General features: G+C 44.9%; 1 protein-coding gene across 1 annotated transcript; it reads right to left on the bottom strand.

Annotated features, from left to right (window-relative positions):
- Positions 1–13,817: 13,817 nt before the first annotated feature.
- LOC115371027 (uncharacterized) lies at positions 13,818–16,702 on the bottom strand. Its single transcript, XM_030068142.1, has 2 exons — positions 14,856–16,702; positions 13,818–14,781 (listed from the first exon to the last, which is right to left on the bottom strand). Exons 1-2 carry the CDS (start codon positions 16,700–16,702, stop codon positions 13,818–13,820), a joined length of 2,811 nt encoding a protein of 936 aa, XP_029924002.1.
- Between the last annotated feature and the right edge of the window lie 4,319 nt (positions 16,703–21,021).

The following is a 21,021-nucleotide window of genomic DNA, read 5'->3' as shown; positions in this document are numbered from 1 at the left end:
CCTTCGATACTACAGATTGATTGATTTTATTTGACTAATCTCATATACGGTACAGAAATATAGAAAGAAATACAGAAATACAGAAAGCTTGTTAATAATAAAGTAATGAAGTCTATTGGTATCATCAGAAAAATTTGTGGTTTTATTTCTCAGGATGCTCTTCACACACTGTATTATAGTTTAATTCATTCTCATCTCATTTATTGCAACCTTGTTTGGGCAAGTACATACCCGAGTAATTTACAGAAATTATTCATCACACAGAAGAAATTTGTTAGGCTAGCCACCTCTTCTAATCAATCAACTCCATCTGCCCCTCTATTTGAAAAACTTAACATTTTGTCAATTTATGACATTAATACCCTTCAATCCTGCATATTTATTTATAAATATATTCAGTCTCCACATTTGCTTGCTAAATCTTTCAATGAATTCTTTACAGTTAACTCTCAGGTTCATTCTCACAATACAAGACACGCCGTTAAACTTCATACTCCCTTTTGCCGTAACACAGTCAATTTTCTTTTACTTACAGAGGTTCATTACTTTGGAATTCATACTTTCATTTCCTGAAAACATCTACATCTTTGATTAATTTTAAGTCTAAAGTCCTATCTAATACACCAAGACTCTATAGCTTCTACCGAATTATTTCACTTTCACTCTTACTCTTAATTTTATACTGTTTCTTTTGTGTTATAATATGGTATTTGTCCTTTTGTTGTTGTTGTTTGAATTTTGAGTATTTTTGGAAGGGTTTCCTTGAATAAGCCCATTTTGGGTTTTTCACCCCTCCAGCACTTTATGTATTATTGCTTTTTTTTTTTTTTTTTTTTTTTTAAATCTATGCAATTGTTTCTGTATTATGGTGCAAAATAAATAAAATAAATGTAATAAAAATAAAATAAAAAAAACCATTCCTCACCTTTACAGACCAAGAAAAAGTCACCCATGCCTTCATTTCCACCCGCCTGGACTCCTGCAACTCTCTATACACTGGAATCAATCAGTCATCTCTCTCCCGTTTACAACTGCAGCCAGACTCTGACAGGTACTTGAAAGAGGGACCACATCACTCCTGTCCTAGCCTCTCTGCACTGGCTGCCAGTGAAATACCGCATTGATTTTAAACTTCTTTTATTTGTATACAAAGCCCAGAATGGAGAGGCCCCCTCCTACATGACAGAACTTTTAATCCCCTACTCTCCCTCCAGAGCCCTCAGGTCGGCTGACCTAGGGCTTTTAACTGTTCCACGAGCTAATTTTAAACTCAGGGGTGACTGTTCCTTCTCGGTCGCTGCCCCCAGACTCTGGAACAGCATTCACCCCTCTGTCAGATTTGCCCCCTCCATCGACTCTTTTAAATCCAGGCTAAAAACATATCTTTTTACTATAGCTTTTGAGTCCTCCTGATAATGCTTTTTGCTCGCCTAGATCTTTGTTGATTGCTGTTTTTGTTCTGATTATTACTTTACTTCTTTGTGTTTATTTCATGCATTTTTAACTTTGTATTTATTTCATTCATTTTTTAACTATACAGCACCTTGGTCAACTTGGGTTGTTTTTAAATGTGCTTTATAAATAAATGTATTTGATTGATTGATTGATTGATTGATTGATTGATTGATTGATTAAACATTAGTTGCCTTGAAAATGATATTAGTCTCTCTGCTGCTGTGCTAAACTGGTTAGAATCATTTTAACTAGTAGAAAGTTCTTTGTTAGCATATGGGCAGTATGTCTCTGAATATATGATGTATTGTACGGTGTGCCACAGGGCTCTATACTTGCTCCTTTGCTATTTCATTGCACTTGGTCAAATAATCAGAAAACATCAAATCAATCTCCATGGTTATGCCGATGACACACAGTTATATGTTTCCCTTTAGCTAGATGACTCTCACTGTCTGAAACCACTAGCCAGCTGTCTGCCAAGTGTCATAACACAGATGAAAGAAATCTATCTCCAATTAAATGAAGATAAATCTGAGATACTTTTTCAGGTCTTGACTCAGACCTGAGTTTTAAACAACAAATTGGCAATACACACACATACACACACACACACACACACACACACACACACACATATATATATACACATATATATATATAGGTAGGAAACACAAATGCCCCGTGGAAACGTGTGCTAACATTTGTATCCGACAATCAGATTCTATAATTCTCCTCTTTTCACACGCGTGTCCAGGACATTCAGCCATAGAACTGATGAAACAACTATCATGTTGGCCTGAGAAGCTCTGGCAACAGGTTCACTTATGAGAGACCTTATGGTCGACTATGCTTGACTACGACACCTCCCAGTGCTGAAGGCTCTGGATGTTGTCAGGCTGTTGTCAGGCTGTCAGGGCTGACATGTCTCTTCAGTGTTGAATGGAGGTTGGGGACAGAGCCTGTGGAGTGGAAGACAGGTGACAGGTGGCCCCCATTTTTTAAAAAAGGGGCCCGGAGAGTGTGCTCCAACTACCTGGGTATCACACTGCTGAGCCTCCCTGGGAAAGCTTTGAAATGCTTTGGCCAAGAGGCTCCATCACAAAACAGAGGCATAAAATATTAAAAAATGGAAATAAAATGACAAGTACAAAGACATATTAGAATATACTCCCTTAAGGCAGATCAAAAAATAAATACACAGTGAAGACAAGAGAATATTTACAGTCGAGTCAAATATATACATTCCATATGTTTACAATCAATACATGGATTCTGGCAGACTGGCAGGGGTTCAGTTGCACTTGTAAGTGTGTGTGTATTTGTATGTGTGTGTGTGTGTGTGTGTGTGTGTGTGTGTGTGTGTGTGTGTGTGTGTGTGTGTGTGTGTGTGTTTGTGTGTGTGTGTGTGTGTGTGTGTCTTTGTGCTATTGATTTAACAGTCTGACAGCCTGGGGGGAAAAACTTCCTCAGTCAGTCGATGTGTTTTCATACTCCTGTTCATTGTACCTCCCTGCAACAGGGAGAAAAGGCGTGTGTGTGTGTGTGTGTTTGTGTGTGTGAGTGTGTGAGTGTGTGTGTGTCTGTGTGTGACTGAGTATGGTTGTGGACACTTTTGTCTGTATCATGAACAACCTCTTGTAGTGCTGTGAGTTAAATCCACAGACGTAGAACAGGTAGATCCAGCGTGGGCCATTGCTTCACAGTAAATCAGAATTTTTCCAGGTGGCTCCAGTTTCCATGGTAACAGCTGTAGCGTTCACTGATGTCACATCGTCAGCAGAAGAGCTTGTTCAAATAACTTTACTGAAACGTCCACGGTGACGTCAGCAGCAGCTGCTGTTGATGGATCTCTGTCACAGTGTCACAGCAACAACAGAGGAGGAAGTTAAAGTGTGTGTTCAGTGTCTGTGTGTGTGTGTGTGTGTGTGTGTGTGTGTGTGTGTGTGTGTGTGTGTGTGTGTGTGTGCGCATGTGCCTGTGTGTGTGTGAAAGAGAGAGAGAGAGAGAGAGAGACCTTAAAGGTAGTATTATTCAGAATTTTGCTATTTAAATTGTTCTGAAGTAACGTTTGGTGTACCCCAGGGATCGGTCCTCGGTCCACTGCTCTTCTTTTTCTGCATGCTTCTCCTTGCTGACATCATCTACAAATATGGTTGTAATTTTCGCTGCTATATGCACCTGTAACCCAGGGAAAGCGAGCCACTCTGGAAAAGTTTTGTTGTCCACCTGTACAGCCCCCACGGCCTCAACACCATTTGATGACTACCCTGTCGCTCAAACAGTAAAACCGTGGGGAGCAGACTTGGTGGGAGGAGGACGCAAACCATCTGTCAGACCTCAAGGACTCAAATGCAAGGAACTGGTGAGAGGATCTCATTCAAAACAGCAATCCATGCTAATGCTAACAAGCCCTGTGGCTGATTGCCTTTCCCAATTTGCCAACTCTAATCAAACATAATGAGGGGCCTGTTATGGCGCACTACTGCCTTTGGAAGGCGGCGGTCGTGCTGCTGAGCTACGGTGAGCCATATTAATTCACATAATCCAGAGAAAGATGTGATGAAAGGAGATGTGAAAAATTAATTCAATATTTGATGCCAATTTTACCGGTTTATTTTTTGCCGGTTTACCTGAGCAGGTCAGGTTTTCTTGTTGGAGAAATAAATGGATGGAGAGCTAAAGGAAGGAACCTGAAGAAAAGCTTTCATCTTGAACTATTCACCCACCTGTATGCAGGCCTCAAGCCTGGCTCCCCTCGGCCAATCAGTAAGCCAATTAACCTCGATTAATCAATTCATCCTTAACAAACCTTTCACTAGATTCACTTTACTGTGAGCCCAGAATTCAAAAGGAACCAACAATTTTACAAGTTACACAACTTCTTGAGTTCAAAGGTGTACTGATGTATGATGATCATCATGTTGAAGTGTGTTTGCTGGAGTACTTGCATGAGTGTGTTGAATTGGGATTATTTGATTTTGGTTTTTGATTTTTTTTTTTTTTTTTTTTTGCTTTTGATTCACTTTTTTTCTTAACTTTTTAAATACATCTGGTAAATTCAGTTCTGTGTCTGTTTTATTTATTCACATCCAACTCCAGAGCCAAACCTCCATTAGCCGTATACTTTGTTGGTGAACTGTTTTATGCTATATTCTAATTATATATTGATATTCATAAGTGTTTCATCATAAGTTCTACACAACTGTAAAACCAAATGACCCTTACAAACTCTCAAACCTATAAGCTACAGCTACCTATATATGTCTGGCAGAAATTCTTATGAAGTTCTACACACCTGTAAGTTTTTGGATTTCAGTTGCTGGACCAGCCAAATGTGGGCATGTGTTTGAGAATTTGAGTGTAAAGAAGCAGGTTCAGTGGAAATTTTCAAATCAAGACTGAATCAGGAGAGACTTAAATGACAAAATGACGCATGAGATTTGCTGAGGAAATGACATATTTATTGAGCAAAAGTTGTGCAAAGACACCATCCCTTGATCTGGAAGCCTCCAACATGGCAGCTCCAGGTCCACTGTGCATGTGTCACAGCCCACAGCACCCATGGGCTCAGAGACGCTGACTCAGCCTCCATTGATTTGCTCAGGGACGAGCCTCTGCCACTTTCTGAGGGAGACAGAGAAAAGACATGTGGACGGCATGAGGAGGCTGACAGACTTTTCTCTTGGAAGCTCAGCGGCTAGCGTAGCTAAGCTACAGGCATCAGTGGTTATCATTCTTTGAATTTCCAGTTGGAAGCAGAAACAGCCCAGTGTGGGACTGATGAAGCTCCACATTTTCTCTGTTTTGATGGATTCACAACAACAGCTGTAGCTCCATCATGTTGTTGAGCCAGGCCATAGAGTGCCTTCACTCTGTCACTAAGAAGGGAGAGTTTATTACCTGGGCCATTTCAGGATTCCTTTCTGCCGCCTTGGCGGGGTCGGCCTTTTTCACCACCACTGCCGCAGCCGCCTTTGGATGTTCCAGGTTTTGCACAGCTGTGAGGTGCAGGAGCAGAGAGAGAGAGAGCCACAGAGAGGAAAATGACACATTTTAACACAACAACAAGGAACCAAATCTGTCCAATGTAAATAAATGTACAACTGCAAATGTCAGTCAGTGTCTTCCACTGAGTAAAACAACAGGCTGACATCACAGAAGTCAGGATGTTCCTCTAGAAGGAGGCAGCGCCTGCTGTCCTGTTTTGTTCACGTCCTTTCACAGGCTTGTTTGATATTTTGTGGTCAGTGCTGGTTTACCTGCAGCAGCTTCTGGTCTTGCTTCTGCGATTTCGCTGTAGAAGAGAGGAGGAGGAGGAAGAGGAAGAGAGTGAGAGATTGCTGCAGTGCTGAAGGTAGCCAGTGTCCTTGTAAACCCACTTGGCTTTGATGATGTCAAACATTTCTCCCCACAAGACATTCTGTGTGTCTGACTTTAATGCATTTCCAACCTCAAAAACATTTGCAAAGCATGATTTCAGAACATTTACAAAGTTTTCCAGGTGTGCACTACAGCAGGGGGTTCCCAAACGTTTTCACATCCCAGACCCCAAATGACTTTCAGTAAGCCGCAGACCCCCACTGAAGTAATTGGGCTTCATAGGGACCCTTACATCAAGAGATATTTTGGTTTCATTATCTAAACACATGGAATGGGATGCAGCATCGCTGATCCCACCTTTAAATATCTCAGGGAACCAGAAGGAGCCCCTGTGTGTATGAGAGAACAAAACCAAATCTAATATCTAAGCTAAATAGCACTGAAGACAAAATACATGAAGCACTGGGGAGGTTTTCTGACCTTGCTTTAGGATGTTCTGCAGACTGGACAAGTCCAATAGCCAAAACTGAAAGACAGACAGGCAGTCAGACAGACAGGCAGTCAGACAGACAGGCAGGCAGACAGACAGTTTAAAGATGAGCTGTCCAGGGTTTTGCCCTGCTTCACCACAGGCTGCTCACCGGCTCTTCTATGCTTTATGTGTTGTGTCTAAGCTTCACACTACAGGAGCCTGGTCCAGTTAAAGTCCAGTTAAACCACAGCACAAAACAAGAGAGTGTACTCACAGGCGATCACGGCCAACTTCAGAAAAACCATCTCTGTACTGAGGCTCAGGAGTCTGAAGACACTCGAATGAAAATCTCCCCCAAACGGTTGGTCATTTATACGCTCTGCCTTGTTTAACATGGAGGCAAATGCATACACTCCCACTTTCCATACACACATGAACCCTGGCAGCTGTTTGGCTTTCATCACCATATCCGTGTGTATTTGACTAAAAAGCATATTTAGTGCAATGCTTTGTTTAACACGTCACAAGAAAAACTTTCACATGATCGTTTCTAAAAACTGATGTTTCTGAAGAAGTGATCATGTTGAGTGTAACTCCACACTCCACCTTACTTAATGTTTGCTCATTGTAAACGACCTGAGGGTTCCTGCTGATGACCATCTTTCCATCCTTGTATTGCCTGATGTTAGTGCAGCCTTCGATACCACAGATTGATTGATTTTATTTGACTAATCTTCTTCTTTCTCCTCTGTAGCACTTTGAGATTGTTAAATGTAAAGTGCATTACAAATAAAATTTATTATCATTATTATTATTATTATTATTATTATCATTATATACGGTACACAAATACAGAAAGAAATACAGAAATACAGAAAGCTTGTTAATAACAAAGTAATGAAGTCTATTGGTATCATCAGAAAAATTTGTGGTTTTATTTCTCAGGATGCTCTTCACACACTGTATTATAGTTTCATTTATTCTCATCTCATTTATTGCAACGTTGTTTGGGCAAGTACGTACCCGAGTAATTTACAGAAATTATTCATCACACAGAAGAAATTTGTTAGGCTAGCCACCTCTTCTAATCAATCAACTCCATCTGCCCCTCTATTTGAAAAACTTAACATTTTGTCAATTTATGACGTTAATACCCTTCAATCCTGCATATTTATTTATAAATATATTCAGTCTCCACATTTGCTTGCTAAATCTTTCAATGAATTCTTTACAGTTAACTCTCAGGTTCATTCTCACAATACAAGACACGCCGTTAAACTTCATACTCCCTTTTGCCGTAACACAGTCAATTTTCTTTTACTTACAGAGGTTCATTACTTTGGAATTCATACTTTCATTTCCTGAAAACACCTACATCTTTGATTAATTTTAAGTCTAAAGTCCTATCTAATACACCAAGACTCTATAGCTTCTACTGAATTATTTCACTTTCACTCTTACTCAGAGGTGGGAAGTAACGAAGTACAAATACTTCGTTACCGTACTTAAGTAGATTTTTCAGGTATCTGTACTTTACTTGAGTATTTAATTTTCTGCCGTCTTTTTACTTTTACTCCCTACATTTGAACACAAATATCTGTACTTTTTACTCCTTACATTGTCAAAACAGGCTCGTTACTTCTCTCTCCCTCTCTCTCTCTTTTTGGTGGGGGCGGGCGGGCTCGTTACCACCAAGAAAAACATTACAACACCTGCACCGGCACCGTACGAGAACAAAAGGCAGAGAAACTTTCCAGGCTACAGCAGCGCACTGACATAGATTGTGAAACAAAGCGAAGAGTCGCCACTCTTATAAAATATTTTCACTGGCTAACAGCAGCACACTGGCTTAGCTTGTCTATTCATAGAGGAGGTATCACTTCGGCTTATTTTTCATTCTATGTTATCACATGCATACTACTGCTCATTCACTGGTAGTTGAATTGTTAGGTCTGTTTGATAAGTAATTTACATTTTTAAAACAAATAATAATTTAACATATTGTTAAATTATTGGAGTCAAGCTTACTGGTAAACATCTACTCCTTCAAGATAATTTATTATGTTCTACAACTCATAAACATACACTAACACTACATACTGAGTGTTTGAGCAGCATATCTCCTCTGTGCTACAAAAGATCCATGGTAAAAATTAACATTAACGCTGAAGCCCTCCCCCACAGTTTCCAAAAATTCCTGGAGGAAACCCTGCACAGACAGGGAAAGGGAGAGAGGGCGCGGGGCGTGAGAGCAAGAAAAAGAAAACCATAAAGAGAAATCTGGAGACATGGAGGAAGACAGTTGTTTCTTTTGTGTTATAATATGGTATTTGTCCTTTTGTTGTTGTTGTTTGAATTTTGAGTATTTTTGGAAGGGTTTCCTTGAATAAGCCCATTTTGTTTTTTTCACCCCTCCGGCACTTTATGTATTATTGCTTTTTTTTTTTTTAATCTATGCAATTGTTTATGTATTACGGTGCAAAATAAATAAAATAAATATAATAAAAATAAAATAAAAAAAACATTCCTCACCTTTACAGACCAAGAAAAAGTCACCCATGCCTTCATTTCCACCCGCCTGGACTCCTGCAACTCTCTATACACTGGAATCAATCAGTCATCTCTCTCCCGTTTACAACTGGTACAAAACGCTGCAGCCAGACTCTTGACAGGTACATCACTCTTGTCCTAGCCTCTCTGCACTGGCTGCCAGTGAAATACCGCATTGATTTTAAACTTCTTTTATTTGTATACAAAGCCCAGAATGGAGAGGCCCCCTCCTACATGACAGAAATTTTAATCCCCTACTCTCCCTCCAGACCCCTCAGGTCGGCTGACGTAGGGCTTTTAACTGTTCCACGAACTAATTTTAAACTCAGGGGTGACTGTTCCTTCGCAGTCGCTGCCCACGGACTCTGGAACAACATTCACCCCTCTGTCAGATTTGCCCCCTCCATCGACTCTAAATCCTTTAAATCCAGGCTAAAAACATATCTTTTTACTATAGCTTTTGAGTCCTCCTGATAATGCTTTTTGCGCGCCTTTATCTTTGTTGATTGCTGTTTTTGTTCTGATTATTTCTTTACTTCTTTGTATTTATTTCATGCATTTTTAACTTTGTCTTTATTTCATTCATTTTTTAACTGTACAGCACTTTGGTCAACTTGTGTTTTTTTTTAAATGTGCTTTATAAATCAATTTGATTGATTAATTGATTGAACATCAGTTGCCCTGAAAATGATGTTAGTCTCTCTGCTGCTGTGTTAAACTGGTTAGAATCATTTTTAACTGGTAGAAAGTTCTTTGTTAGCATATGGGCAGTATGTCTCTGAATATATGATGTATTGTACGGTGTGCCACAGGGCTCTATACTTTCTCCTTTGCTATTCTCATAGCACTTGGTCAAATAATCAGAAAACATCAAATCAATCTCCATGGTTATGCAGATGACACACAGTTATATGTTTCCCTTTAGCTAGATGAGTCTCACTGTCTGAAACCACTAGCCAGCTGTTTGCCAAGTGTCATAACACAGATGAAGGAAATCTATCTCCAATTAAATGAAGATAAATTTGAGATACTTTTAATAGGCTCTAATGTGTTAAGAAAGAAAATTTTAAATTGCCCAGGCAATCTTGGCTAACAAGTTAAGCCAGCAGTTAAGAGTCAAGGATTTCCTCTTGACTCAGACCTGAGTTTTAAAAACCTAATTGGCAATATGAAAAAAAACAACACACAAAAAAACTGAATCTGCCCCCATGGAAAACCCCAGACTGAGCTGGACCTCAGGCCCAGAGCTACGATTTTCTGACGTTTGAGAACACACTTTTCCAAAAGATATGTGTTACAAGGGTGGTGTAATAATGTGGTTATTACTATGCAATTACAAACCACCAATATTAAAACTGTTCAAATTCTTTCTTACGAGGGTGAGCAGTACTTAATAGACACAGGCACAAGAGTTGCAACAATAAACATTTATTGTGCAAGGATGCAGAGAGAAGTTTAATTAAATATTTGATTCCAATTTTACCGGTTTATTTTTTGCCGGATTACCTGAGCAGGTCAGGTTTTATTGTTGGAGAAATAAATGGATGGAGATGTAGCCCAGGTTACCAGTATTCATGCTATTATTAGTATTTTTTTCATTATCATCATTTTCATTGTTATTGTAATTTATGTGTGATTTATTTAACTATATTAGAATAATGATATCAGAGCAGCTGCGGTAAATCAGCGGATGACGCAGTCTATCAGGGCGGAAGCGGAAGTTGAAGCGGGTAGTCACAGCCGCGGTAAATGAACTGATTTGTTTGGTGCGGACAGCGCGAGCTCCGGAGGGAACTCGGTTTCCGGTCGGTGGAAGAGGAGCCGGGGGCAAGTTGTGCCACAAAACCACTTTTTTTTCAAAAGCTATATTTCTCAAACAGTTTATATAAGATCCAAAGTGATTGTTCCCAGGGATGCACAACATCTTATACTATATGTGCATATTTTAGTTGGAGGCATTACTGTAATCTCCTTGCTTTAAAGGCACTTTAAGTAAAAATTGGCACTATTTACCCCACTCTCCCCTACTTGATTTAACTCTAGTGTCTAGTAATTTGGCTGGGATATGTGAGTGGGATGTGTTAGAAGAAACCTCTGTAGGTAGCGATCATTTCCCAATAGTGTGTAAAATATTAATGCAAAGAGATAGACCTCAAAGAGAAGGACTGGGGAAGTGGGTTTTTGACAAAGCACGGTGGGATATGTTTGAATTTATATGTGAGAGAGAAATAAGAGAAATTGATCTTAATGGAGATATTGAGGAATTTGAGGGGAAATTTAAAGATATATTATTCAATGCTGCTAAGCAGGCAAAGAGTAAAGGGAAGATGAAGAGGAAAGCAGTCCCGTGGTGGACAGATGAATGTGGTAAAGTGATAAAAGAGAGGAACACAGCTATGAGGATATTAAGGAGAACTCATAATTTTCAGAATTTAATTAAGTATAAGCAAGCACAAGCAAAGGTAAGGAAAGTTATACGAAAAGCAAAAAGGCAAAGTTGGCAAACTTATTGTGACAAAATAGGTAGATCAACAAATGTGGGAGAGGTGTGGGACATGATTAAAAGTATGAGAGGAATTAGAAGGGAGTGGAATTACCCAGTATTGAAGATGGGGGAGGAAGTTGCAGTATCAGATGAAGACAAGGTTGAAATGTTAGCAAAAGCGTTTATTCAAATTCACAGCTCCAATAATTTAAGTGAAGAGGGTAAGAGAGGAAGAGAAAAGACCAGATCAAATCATCCAGGAGTACTTGAGAGACGGGAGGACATAACTAGCACAATGGATGCTCCATTTAACCTAGAAGAAATGAGGAGAGCGATTGTAAGATCAGGGATTACATCTCCAGGAAAAGATGAAATTTGTTATATCATGTTAAAACACCTAGTTGTAGAAGCATCTTTGAAGTTGCTAGGTTTGTATAATAAAGTATGGGAAGCAGGGAAACTTCCAGTTGGGTGGAAAGAGGCAGTGATAATTCCTATCAGGAAACCAGGAAAGGATTCATCAAATCCAATGAATTACAGACCAATTGCATTAACCTCACATATAGGTAAGATAATGGAAAGAATGATTACAGAAAGGTTGACATTTTATATGGAAAGCAGAGGAATGTTCTCACCTCACCAGAGCGGATTCAGGAAGGGGAGAGGAACCATGGATCCAGTCATGTGTCTGGAGACAGAAGTCAGGAAAGCTCAACTTAATAAAGAATCTGTGATAGCAGTTTTCTTTGACGTAGAAAAGGCATATGATATGGTTTGGAAAGAGGGACTAATGATTAAATTAAATATGATGGGAATAGGTGGAAGAATGTATAACTGGATAAAAGATTTTCTATTTGATAGATTTATACAGGTAAGGATTGGAACAATTTTATCAAGAAAATATATGGTGGATAATGGTACTCCTCAGGGAAGTGTTATAAGTCCTATTTTATTTTCCATTATGATTAATGATGCCTTTTCTCAAGTGCGGGAAGATGTTGGACGATCCTTATTTGCGGATGATGGGGCCTTGTGGAAAAGAGGGAGGAATATTAATCATATTACAACAAAAATTCAAGAGGCAGTAAATGTTGTTGAAACCTGGTCATATTTATGGGGCTTCAAATTTTCAGTTGACAAAACTAAATTTGTATTATTCACTAGGAAAAGGAATACTGAAGGAAAGTTATATATGTATGGTCTAGGGATAGAGCAAGTGAGAGTATTCCGTTTTTTGGGTGTATGGTTTGATGTAAAGTTGACATGGAATGATCATATTGATAAGGTAATTTCTAAATGCAAAAAGGTATTGAATGTAATGAGATGCTTATCAGGATCAGAATGGGGAGTGAGCAGATGTGCTATGAAAAATATTTATATAGCCTTGATTAGATCTGTTTTTGATTATGGATGTATTGCCTATGGTTCAGCAGCAAAAACTTCATTGAAAAAGTTGGATGTGATGCAAGCTCAAGCACTGAGACTTTGCTGTGGTGCACGCAAAACAACCCCTGTGTCAGCTCTGCAGGTAGAAGTGGGAGAAATGCCGCTGTATCTCAGAAGGAAACAATTAATGGTAACCTACTGGGCAAATCTCCAGGGACATACAGAAGACAAACACCCGACGGTAAAAGTGCTTCTTCCATGTTGGGAAAGAGAAAGATACAAAGGAGAATGTTTTGCATGGAGCAGTGGAAGAACAGCTGCAGACATGAAATTAAATCAGAAAGAATTTATTTCTGCGGTACAATTAACAGTAACACCACCCTGGTTTTTTCCATCAGTTCATGTTGACATTCACATTCAAGGAGTTGTGCATAAAGGTTGTGGTGATGTTGTGAGTTTAGTGGAGGAAAGATTACATACCATATATCATACATTCATTCCAGTATTTACAGATGGATCCAAAGACCCTCATACGGGAAGAACGTACGGTTACATTGTAACCTTTGTTCTCTGAGTGAAGAGACTATCTCTCCACTCCACCATATTCCATATGTACGGGGATATGATCCTCCTGCTTGTCAGGGTACTTGGATAATTCTTTAAGACACACCGGCTTGCCCGGCCACGCCCTATTGCGTAGCTATAAAGCGCCAGCGCTGGCGTGCGATCACTGATAGTTTGATCGAAACGTGTCTCCGAGCGGCCTAAGAGCTGGAGAGATAGTCTCTTCACTCAGAGAACAAAGGTTACAATGTAACCGTACGTTCTCTCCACTCCGTTACATATTCCATATGTACGTGGTAACTCTTTAAGACACCCCGTGAGGAGACGGTGCAGCCCACAATCCCACACCACAATGTGCAGCAAACGAACTATGTACAAATATACAATATATACAAAGCCCAGGAGTAGGCCCCGCCAGGCGCTAGGGCCAGTCCTGAGAGGGAAAGGGGCGCCATGGAGGCCCGCAAGACGCAAGGCAACCAAAGGGAACCGGCCAGGGGCCCCGCAAGACGCAGGGGCCAGGCTGGCCACAGGGAGGCCGCTCGCCCGGCCCGCCAGACGCAAGGCCGAGGGGAGACAACGTGTCTACCGTCGGGCTGAGCCCAGCACCCGCTCCCCAAGGGAGGGGCTGGCAGCGACGTTAAGACGGTAGAACCTGGTAAAGGTCGACGGGGATGACCATGTGGCGGCAGAGCAAATGGAGGCAAGGGAGGCCCCCCGCCACAAGGTCCAGGAGGCAGCCACACCCCGAGTGGAGTGCGCCCGGACCCCTGAAGGAATGGGCACGTTCGACAGGACGTAAGCCTGACGGATAGCGTCCACCACCCAGTGTGACAGTCTGGATTTAGACAAGGGTCTTCCCAGACGTCCAGGGTTGTGACAGACAAAGAGCTGATTGGACCTCCGGATAGCCTGAGTCCGCCGAATGTACTCCGTCAAGGCCCTCACCGGGCACAGAGTGGACTGACCCTGCTCGGCGTCCTCGCCATCATCAGGAGGGGAGAGAGACCTAAGCTCAACTGATTGAGACAGGTGGAACTCAGTGAGGACCTTAGGCAGGAAGGCTGGGTTGGGTCTCAGAACGACACTGGAACCGTCCGAGGAGAACCGGCAGCAGTCGCCATGCACTGACAATGCATGGAGTTCACTCACCCTCCTGGCTGAGGTAATAGCAAGCAGGAAGGCGGTCTTAATGGAAAGCCACTTCAGGTCAGCACCCCTAAGGGGTTCAAAAGGGGGACTCTGAAGAGCCCCGAGGACGACATCCAAGTCCCATGGGGGAACCGCGGGACCAGCAGTTCGCACCGTGAGCCTGTGTGCCCCCTGGAGAAACCGGGAAATGAGGGCACAGTCCTCAGCACACAGTGCAACCTCGCCGATTCGCACTGCTTTGATTGCCGCCACCAATCCTCGCAGTGTTACCGCAGCCTTCCGGGCCTCCAGCTGAGACTGCAAAAACTGCAGGATCTGCTGAGGTGAGGCTAAGTAGGGGTCTACCTGGTTAGACCCACACCAGGCAGCAAACAGCCAACGGTACGAATAAGCTGCCCTTGTGGATGGAGCCCGGGCCTGCTGAATCGTTGCCACGACCGGCTCTGGTAACCCTAAGGCCAGAAGCCTGACCCTCTCAGGGGCCAAGCCACCAACCTGAGCCCCGCTGGGAAGGGGTGGAACAGGGCTCCGTTCGCCTGGGAGAGAAGGTCCCTCCGGCGCGGGAGCTCCCATGGTGGTCTGTCCAGCAGAGGCGGAATGGCTGAGAACCATGCCATGTGGGGCCACAGGGGTGCCACCAATATCACCCGCACATGCTCCACCTGAACTCTTCGAAGAAGAGGCTGGAGAAGAGCGAAGGGGGGAAAGGCGTAGAGCAGAACCCTGGGCCATGGATGAGCCAGAGCATCCCAGCCCAGGGGGGGATCGTCGTTCCTCAGCGAGAAAAAGAGCTGGCAATGGGACGACTCCCTTGACGCGAACAGGTCGACCTCTGCCCTGCCGAAGTGACGCCATATCTCGGACACCACTTCCGGGTGGAGCCTCCATTCCCCCGGCTGAGGGCCCCCCCTCGACATGATGTCCGCCGCGGAGTTCAGTACCCCCGGCACATGCATGGCTCTGAGCGAGAGGAAGAGGGGGTGGGCCCACTGCCAGAGAACTGTAGCCAGCTTGCACAGGACAGGGGAGCCCAGCCCCCCCTGCCTGTTGATATAAGCGGCCGCCACTGTGCTGTCGGTACGGACAATCACGTGGTGACCCCTCAGTCTCGGCAAGACATGACGCAGAGCGAGAAGAGCCGCCCTCAGCTCCAGGACATTTATGTGCTGACCCTGCCACCGGCCGGTCCAGACACCGTTGGCCCCCCAGCCTTCGTGTACCGCGCCCCACCCTATTGGGGATGCGTCGGTGTACACCAGCTGGCGGTATGTCACTGGACCCAGAATGCGGCCCGCCCCTATGTTCGCGGGGACCTTCCACCACCGTAGGGCTCTGTGGAGCCTCCGAGAGACCAGTACTTTGGTCTTGTGGGACCTCTGAGGGCACAGACACAAGCTCAGCAGACACCTCTGTACAGGCCGCATGTGCAAGAGGGCGAGAGGAACTACCTGTGTCATGGCCGCCATTAGGCCCATGAGGCGAAGGCAGAGACCCCAGTTGACCAGAGCGCGCAGCTGGAACAGGGCAACACAGGACCTGAAGGCCAGCTGCCTCTCCTGGGTCAGAGCGACTGTACCGCTCCTCGAGTCCAGGACCATACCCAAGAAGGAGGTCACCTGGGCCGGTTCGAGCCTGCTCTTCTTGTAGTTTAGGAGCAGACCTAAACTCCGAACGTGGTCCAACAGCAGGGCGACGTGTTGGCGGCATTGCTCCTCTGAGGCTACGCAAACCACCCAGTCGTCGAGGTAGTTCAAGATCCTGATGCCCTTGTGCCTCAGGGGGGAGAGGACCACATCCATACATCGAGTGAAGGTGCGTGGTGCCAGAGAGATACCGAACGGCAGCACCTGAAACTCGTATATTTTGCTGGCAAAGCCGAACCGCAGGAAGCGCCAGTGACCCCTCCAGATGGGTATCTGGAAATAGGCATCCTTCAGGTCTATAGTGGCGAACCAATCTCCTGCAGAGATTGCCTGTCTCACCCTGGGGACCGTCAAAATCCGGCAACGCAGGGGCCGGAGATACTGATTCAGCCCCCTGAGGTCCAGAATTGGACGAAGTCCTCCGTCCCTCTTTGGGGCCAAAAAGTAGCGGGAGAAAAAACCGGCCCGCTGATCCCCTGAGGCCACCTCCCTTATGGCCCCTTTTTCCAGGAGGGTGGACAGCTCTGCCTGTAGAGCAGCCCCCTGGTGAGGATCGGCCACTGTTGTAAACAAGGGTGTTCTTGTAACTGGCGGTCGGCGCAAAAATTGAATTCGATACCCGTGGGTCATGGTGGAAACCACCCACGGGTCGGCCTCCAGGGCCAACCAGGCCATCTTGTGAGCAGCAGATGGGGGAATCTGGTTGGCCCGAGTCCGATGATTGTCAGGAGGGTTCAGGGCGCTTAGAGGACCCCTCTGCCTTAGCAGTCAGTCCTCTGCTCCTGCCCTGGCAGCGGTGCTTTTGCTGCCGGGAGGCCTCTAGCTGGGGTCTGAGGACCCCTTGACCCCATGGCGAGGCCTCAGGAGTTGTTGCTGGCCGAGAGCGAGGCCGTCTAGGCCTGGAGCCTGCGGCACGCCTGACAAGGCCCACCGAGACCTCCTTAGCACAGCGGCGGCTCTCCTGCGCCTGCTGCAATAAGGCAGTGGCGTGAGGGCCGAACATGGCTGAGGGTTCCACCGGCACCCTAAGCAGGCAGTCTCTATCCCCCTGTTGCAGCTGGGATTGAGACAGCCACAAGTGGCGCCTAGCTACCCAAAAGGAAGCTAAGGCATTGCCTGCCGCCTCAGCCTGCTCCCTCATCACAGAGGAGAGGCATGAGGAGGCCATCTGCAGCTCCTCACCGAAGCTGGTGTCGACCTGAACCTGCCGAGACAAGTCACGGAGGTAAAGGGACAAAATAGCGCCTGTGTTGGCCAGCCGAGTCTGCACCGACATGGCTCTATGTAGCCTGGCGAGCAGACTATCCATGACCTTGCAATTTTTGCTGGAGCAGGTGGCGTTGCCAAGTATGGAGCTAGAGGGGGACACCGATGGAGTCAGGGCCCGGTCCACTGGGGGAAGTGTCCCACAAGCAATCTGGTCCCTGTCGTGCATGTTAGACAACCGGCGACACGCTGCAGACCACTTGTGGGCAGTGGCTGGGGTGTGGAACTGCTGGCACAGCAACTCCTTAAAATCAGGTAGGAGCGGCACCTGGGTAGAGGCAGGGCGCATCTCCGCACCCTCTTCAAACCGAGAGGATGTAGCCCTGGGATTCTCGGGAAGGGCAACACCCAGGGCCCTAGAAGCCCTGGTAATTACCTCCTCAAAAAGATGGGCTACCTGTCCTCTAGTTGGCTGTGCGCAAGAGAGAACATTCTCCTCGGAGGAAGACACGGTCTCCACATCTACGTCCCCCTCCTCCTCCGCCTCCTCTTCCTCCAACCCAAGGGGAGGAAAAGAGCTCAGCGGAGGCCGAACCCTGATAGGCTGAAGAGGAGGTAATGGGGCCTGCCAGGCACCAGAACACTCCCCCCTCCCTTCTGAAGCCACAGCCACTCTCCTAGTTTTAGGCTGTGGTCCCTCATAGACCTGAGCACCCATATGCTTTGGAGCGAAGAAACGGCAACGGGCCTCTCTGGTACGTGCAGGCAGAATAAAGCAGTCCATGCACGACTGAGGGTTCTCTCTTGAAACTAGAGCATGTTCATGCCCCAGACATAGAACGCAGCTATCATGCCCATCCTCTAGGGGCATCTCCGCCCCACAGTCCACACAACAATGCCCCATACTGACCCGGAAGTGCTCCGTCACTTCCTGTTAGCCGTAGCCTCCGAAGCTAACTCACTTATTTTTCTGTTTGTTTTTTTTGTAATGGACTGTGCGTGCCGGCCGCTCCGTGAGAGCCGTACGCTATGGTGGGGTGGACAAGGGTAGTGCTTGAACTATTGGAGGAGAGACGACTGGAGAGGGAAAGGCCGGCGTTCACTGCCAAGCGTGTTAGACCGCGAGCCGCGGGCAATACGCCGGCAGACCAACGCTGCAGCTGACACAGTCAGTACCTCACCGCCGAACGCGTTAGCTCACGAGCCGTGACCAATACGTTGGGGAGAGAGCACCGGACCAACAGCCAGCAGGAGGCGTGTATCCACCGAGTGCGTTAGCTCACGAGCCGCGAGCAGTACGTTGGGGAGAGAGCACCGGACCAAACAGTCAGCACCAGGCGTGTATCCACCGAGCGCGTTAGCTCACGAGCCGCGAGCAATACGCTACATACAATACAGTCACCACCGCCGGGAGCCGGAGGACCTCTGGCTCAACCAGGCAGGATGACTTTATTTTACGGAGAACAGACAGGAAGAGCCCCAGGTCACAGCAATCCAGGGAGGCTGCCAAAGACAGACGCCCCGACTTACAACAGGTAAGCGGACTCGACAACTGCACCCCAGCTCTTTCTCTAACGTGGATTGAGAGACACTGCACCCTGACGCACACGTGGAGATCAAACAATCAGTGATCGCACGCCAGCGCTGGCGCTTTATAGCTACGCAATAGGGCGTGGCCGGGCAAGCCGGTGTGTCTTAAAGAATTATCCAAGTACCTTGACAAGCAGGACGATCATATCCCCGTACATATGGAATATGTAACGTAGTGGAGAGATAGTCTCGAGACGATAGAGAACAGGTTTTTCTATTGTTTTTCCACAATTGAAGAATTCAGTCAAAAGGAGGACATCAGATGATTTGGCTGTATACACTGTTGAGATGTTGGCAATTTTAGAAGCTGTACAGTGGATTGAAGAATTAAGATTCCAGAAAGTTATTATATGCTCAGATTCAAGATCAGCATTACTATCAATACAATCATTCACACATAGCAGCAGACAAGATGCAGTTAATGAAATCTATGAAACCATGTACAGACTTCAGAGGCAGGATAAGGTAGTCACCTTTATGTGGATACCAGCTCACAGGGGAATTAAAGGCAACAAGATGGCTGATACATTGGCTAAACAGGCATTAAAACAACAGGAGAGTATGGCTGTTGCACTCAGTAAATGTGAAGCAAAAGGAGTTATAAAAAGAAATATACACAAGGAATGGCAACACTTATGGGATAATGGGGAGGTGGGAAGACATTTATATGCAGTGCAACGGGAAGTGGGCGCGGTGAGATCAGTTAAAAAGAGCACTAAAGAAGAAAACATGTTGACAAGGTTAAGGGTAGGTCACACTAGGTTGAATAAAACACTTCACTTGATTAAAAAACATCCAACAGGCCTTTGTGATGTATGCTCAGTGGAAGAGTCAGTAGAACATGTCATTGTTCATTGCAACAAGTATTCAAGAGAGAGAGTCAGTCTAAAGAACAAGCTTAGGCAGATTGGAATACAAGAGATAACATTGAAAAGTGCTTTAACTGTTGGATTAGGGAAACTCATTCAATTTATGAAAGATACAGGATTAAATAAGAGAATACATTTTTTTTTCTCCTTCTTCTAAGTGGGAATAGATGACTCTGGTTCACACTCCAACACAGTAGGTGGCGGTAATGCACCTTAACATTGGTTGCCACCTGCCATAAAATACAAAGAAGAAGAAGAAGAAGACGAAGAAGAAGCGCGAGCTCCACTCAGACGCTCTGGCAATAGGTTGCTTTCACATGACGTCACATTGCTGCATCGTGAGAGCGCGAAATTCAGATGGAGGGCAGGAGCTGAAGTAGCTTAATTACTGAGGATCTGCTGTCTGAAAAAATGCCCATGTTTTGTGTAGTTTACGGCTGCTCCAAACGTTCTAACCGAGAAAAGGAAAAGGGGTTTTATAGAGTGCCAAAGACTGTCGTTCACAAAGGTGAAAAATGTAAAAAGCTCACAGAACAACGCCGTAAAAAGGGGATTTTAAATCTACGTCTGCGGTCGGGAGGAGCACAGTCTGCTAATGCCCGTGTCTGCAGCGACCACTTCATCAGAGTTATGTTAGCTAGCTAATTTGGTTTTTGTGGCTGTGTTTATATGGCACTATGTTGTCGTTAAATGCTCATTTACTTAGTAATGATTATTAAGTTACCGGTAGTCTAATATGGACTTCATTGGGTCTTTTTGGCTGCCCTAGCGCTTTGGGTGACGTTGAGTCGGTAGACTGGGTTCCGACAGTCAACCTCGGTTACCAAAAAACTAAAACGACTGTCAGGCTAACGTCGTCGTTAAGATGTGTTGCATGTTTGTTGACATTATAGCCGCTCCTGCTAGCTGCTAGCATCTGAACACATAAAACAATATAAGAACAAACACTCACCCTGGCGAAGACCAAACGATAATCATCGTGGAGCCGTTTGGTACCGAGGTTGTGGACCCACCCGCAGACACAAAAGTTTTCTAGGCTTTCATCTGCTGTCTGGTGTAGTGTGATGTCTGAAGGACCAGACAGTTTGTGATATCAACAGCCTTGATTGTCGGCAAATCTTTAAGTTCTGTCGAAAACTCACTCATCTTCATGAGCTTCGGGTCACGTCCAACATATTTGTTAATTAATTGATTGTATCTTTGTCTTGAAACTGGATCTAAATCCGTACAATACAGACTCTCTGCAATGGTTTCCTCCATAGATGTTCTCTCCATTTTTACTTCCTGCCCTCCATCTGAAATCGCGCCGCCTTCGCGCGTCATCATAAC

Source organism: Myripristis murdjan, chromosome 14 (genome assembly GCF_902150065.1).
Source record: "Myripristis murdjan chromosome 14, fMyrMur1.1, whole genome shotgun sequence".
Taxonomy (NCBI): Eukaryota; Metazoa; Chordata; class Actinopteri; order Holocentriformes; family Holocentridae; genus Myripristis; species Myripristis murdjan.
Note: the sequence above shows the minus strand (reverse complement) of the source record. Positions and strands in the feature narration are given on the sequence as shown.

Bases quoted from the DNA above. Each gene is read 5' to 3' on its own strand.
- LOC115371027 (XM_030068142.1), bottom strand. From the start codon at position 16,702: ATGGCCTGGTTGGCCCTGGAGGCCGACCCGTGGGTGGTTTCCACCATG. The intron at 14,782-14,855 runs GTCAGGCTTCTG...TCCATCCACAAG, and splicing joins GTGGCTTGGCCCCTGAGAGG to GGCAGCTTATTCGTACCGTT.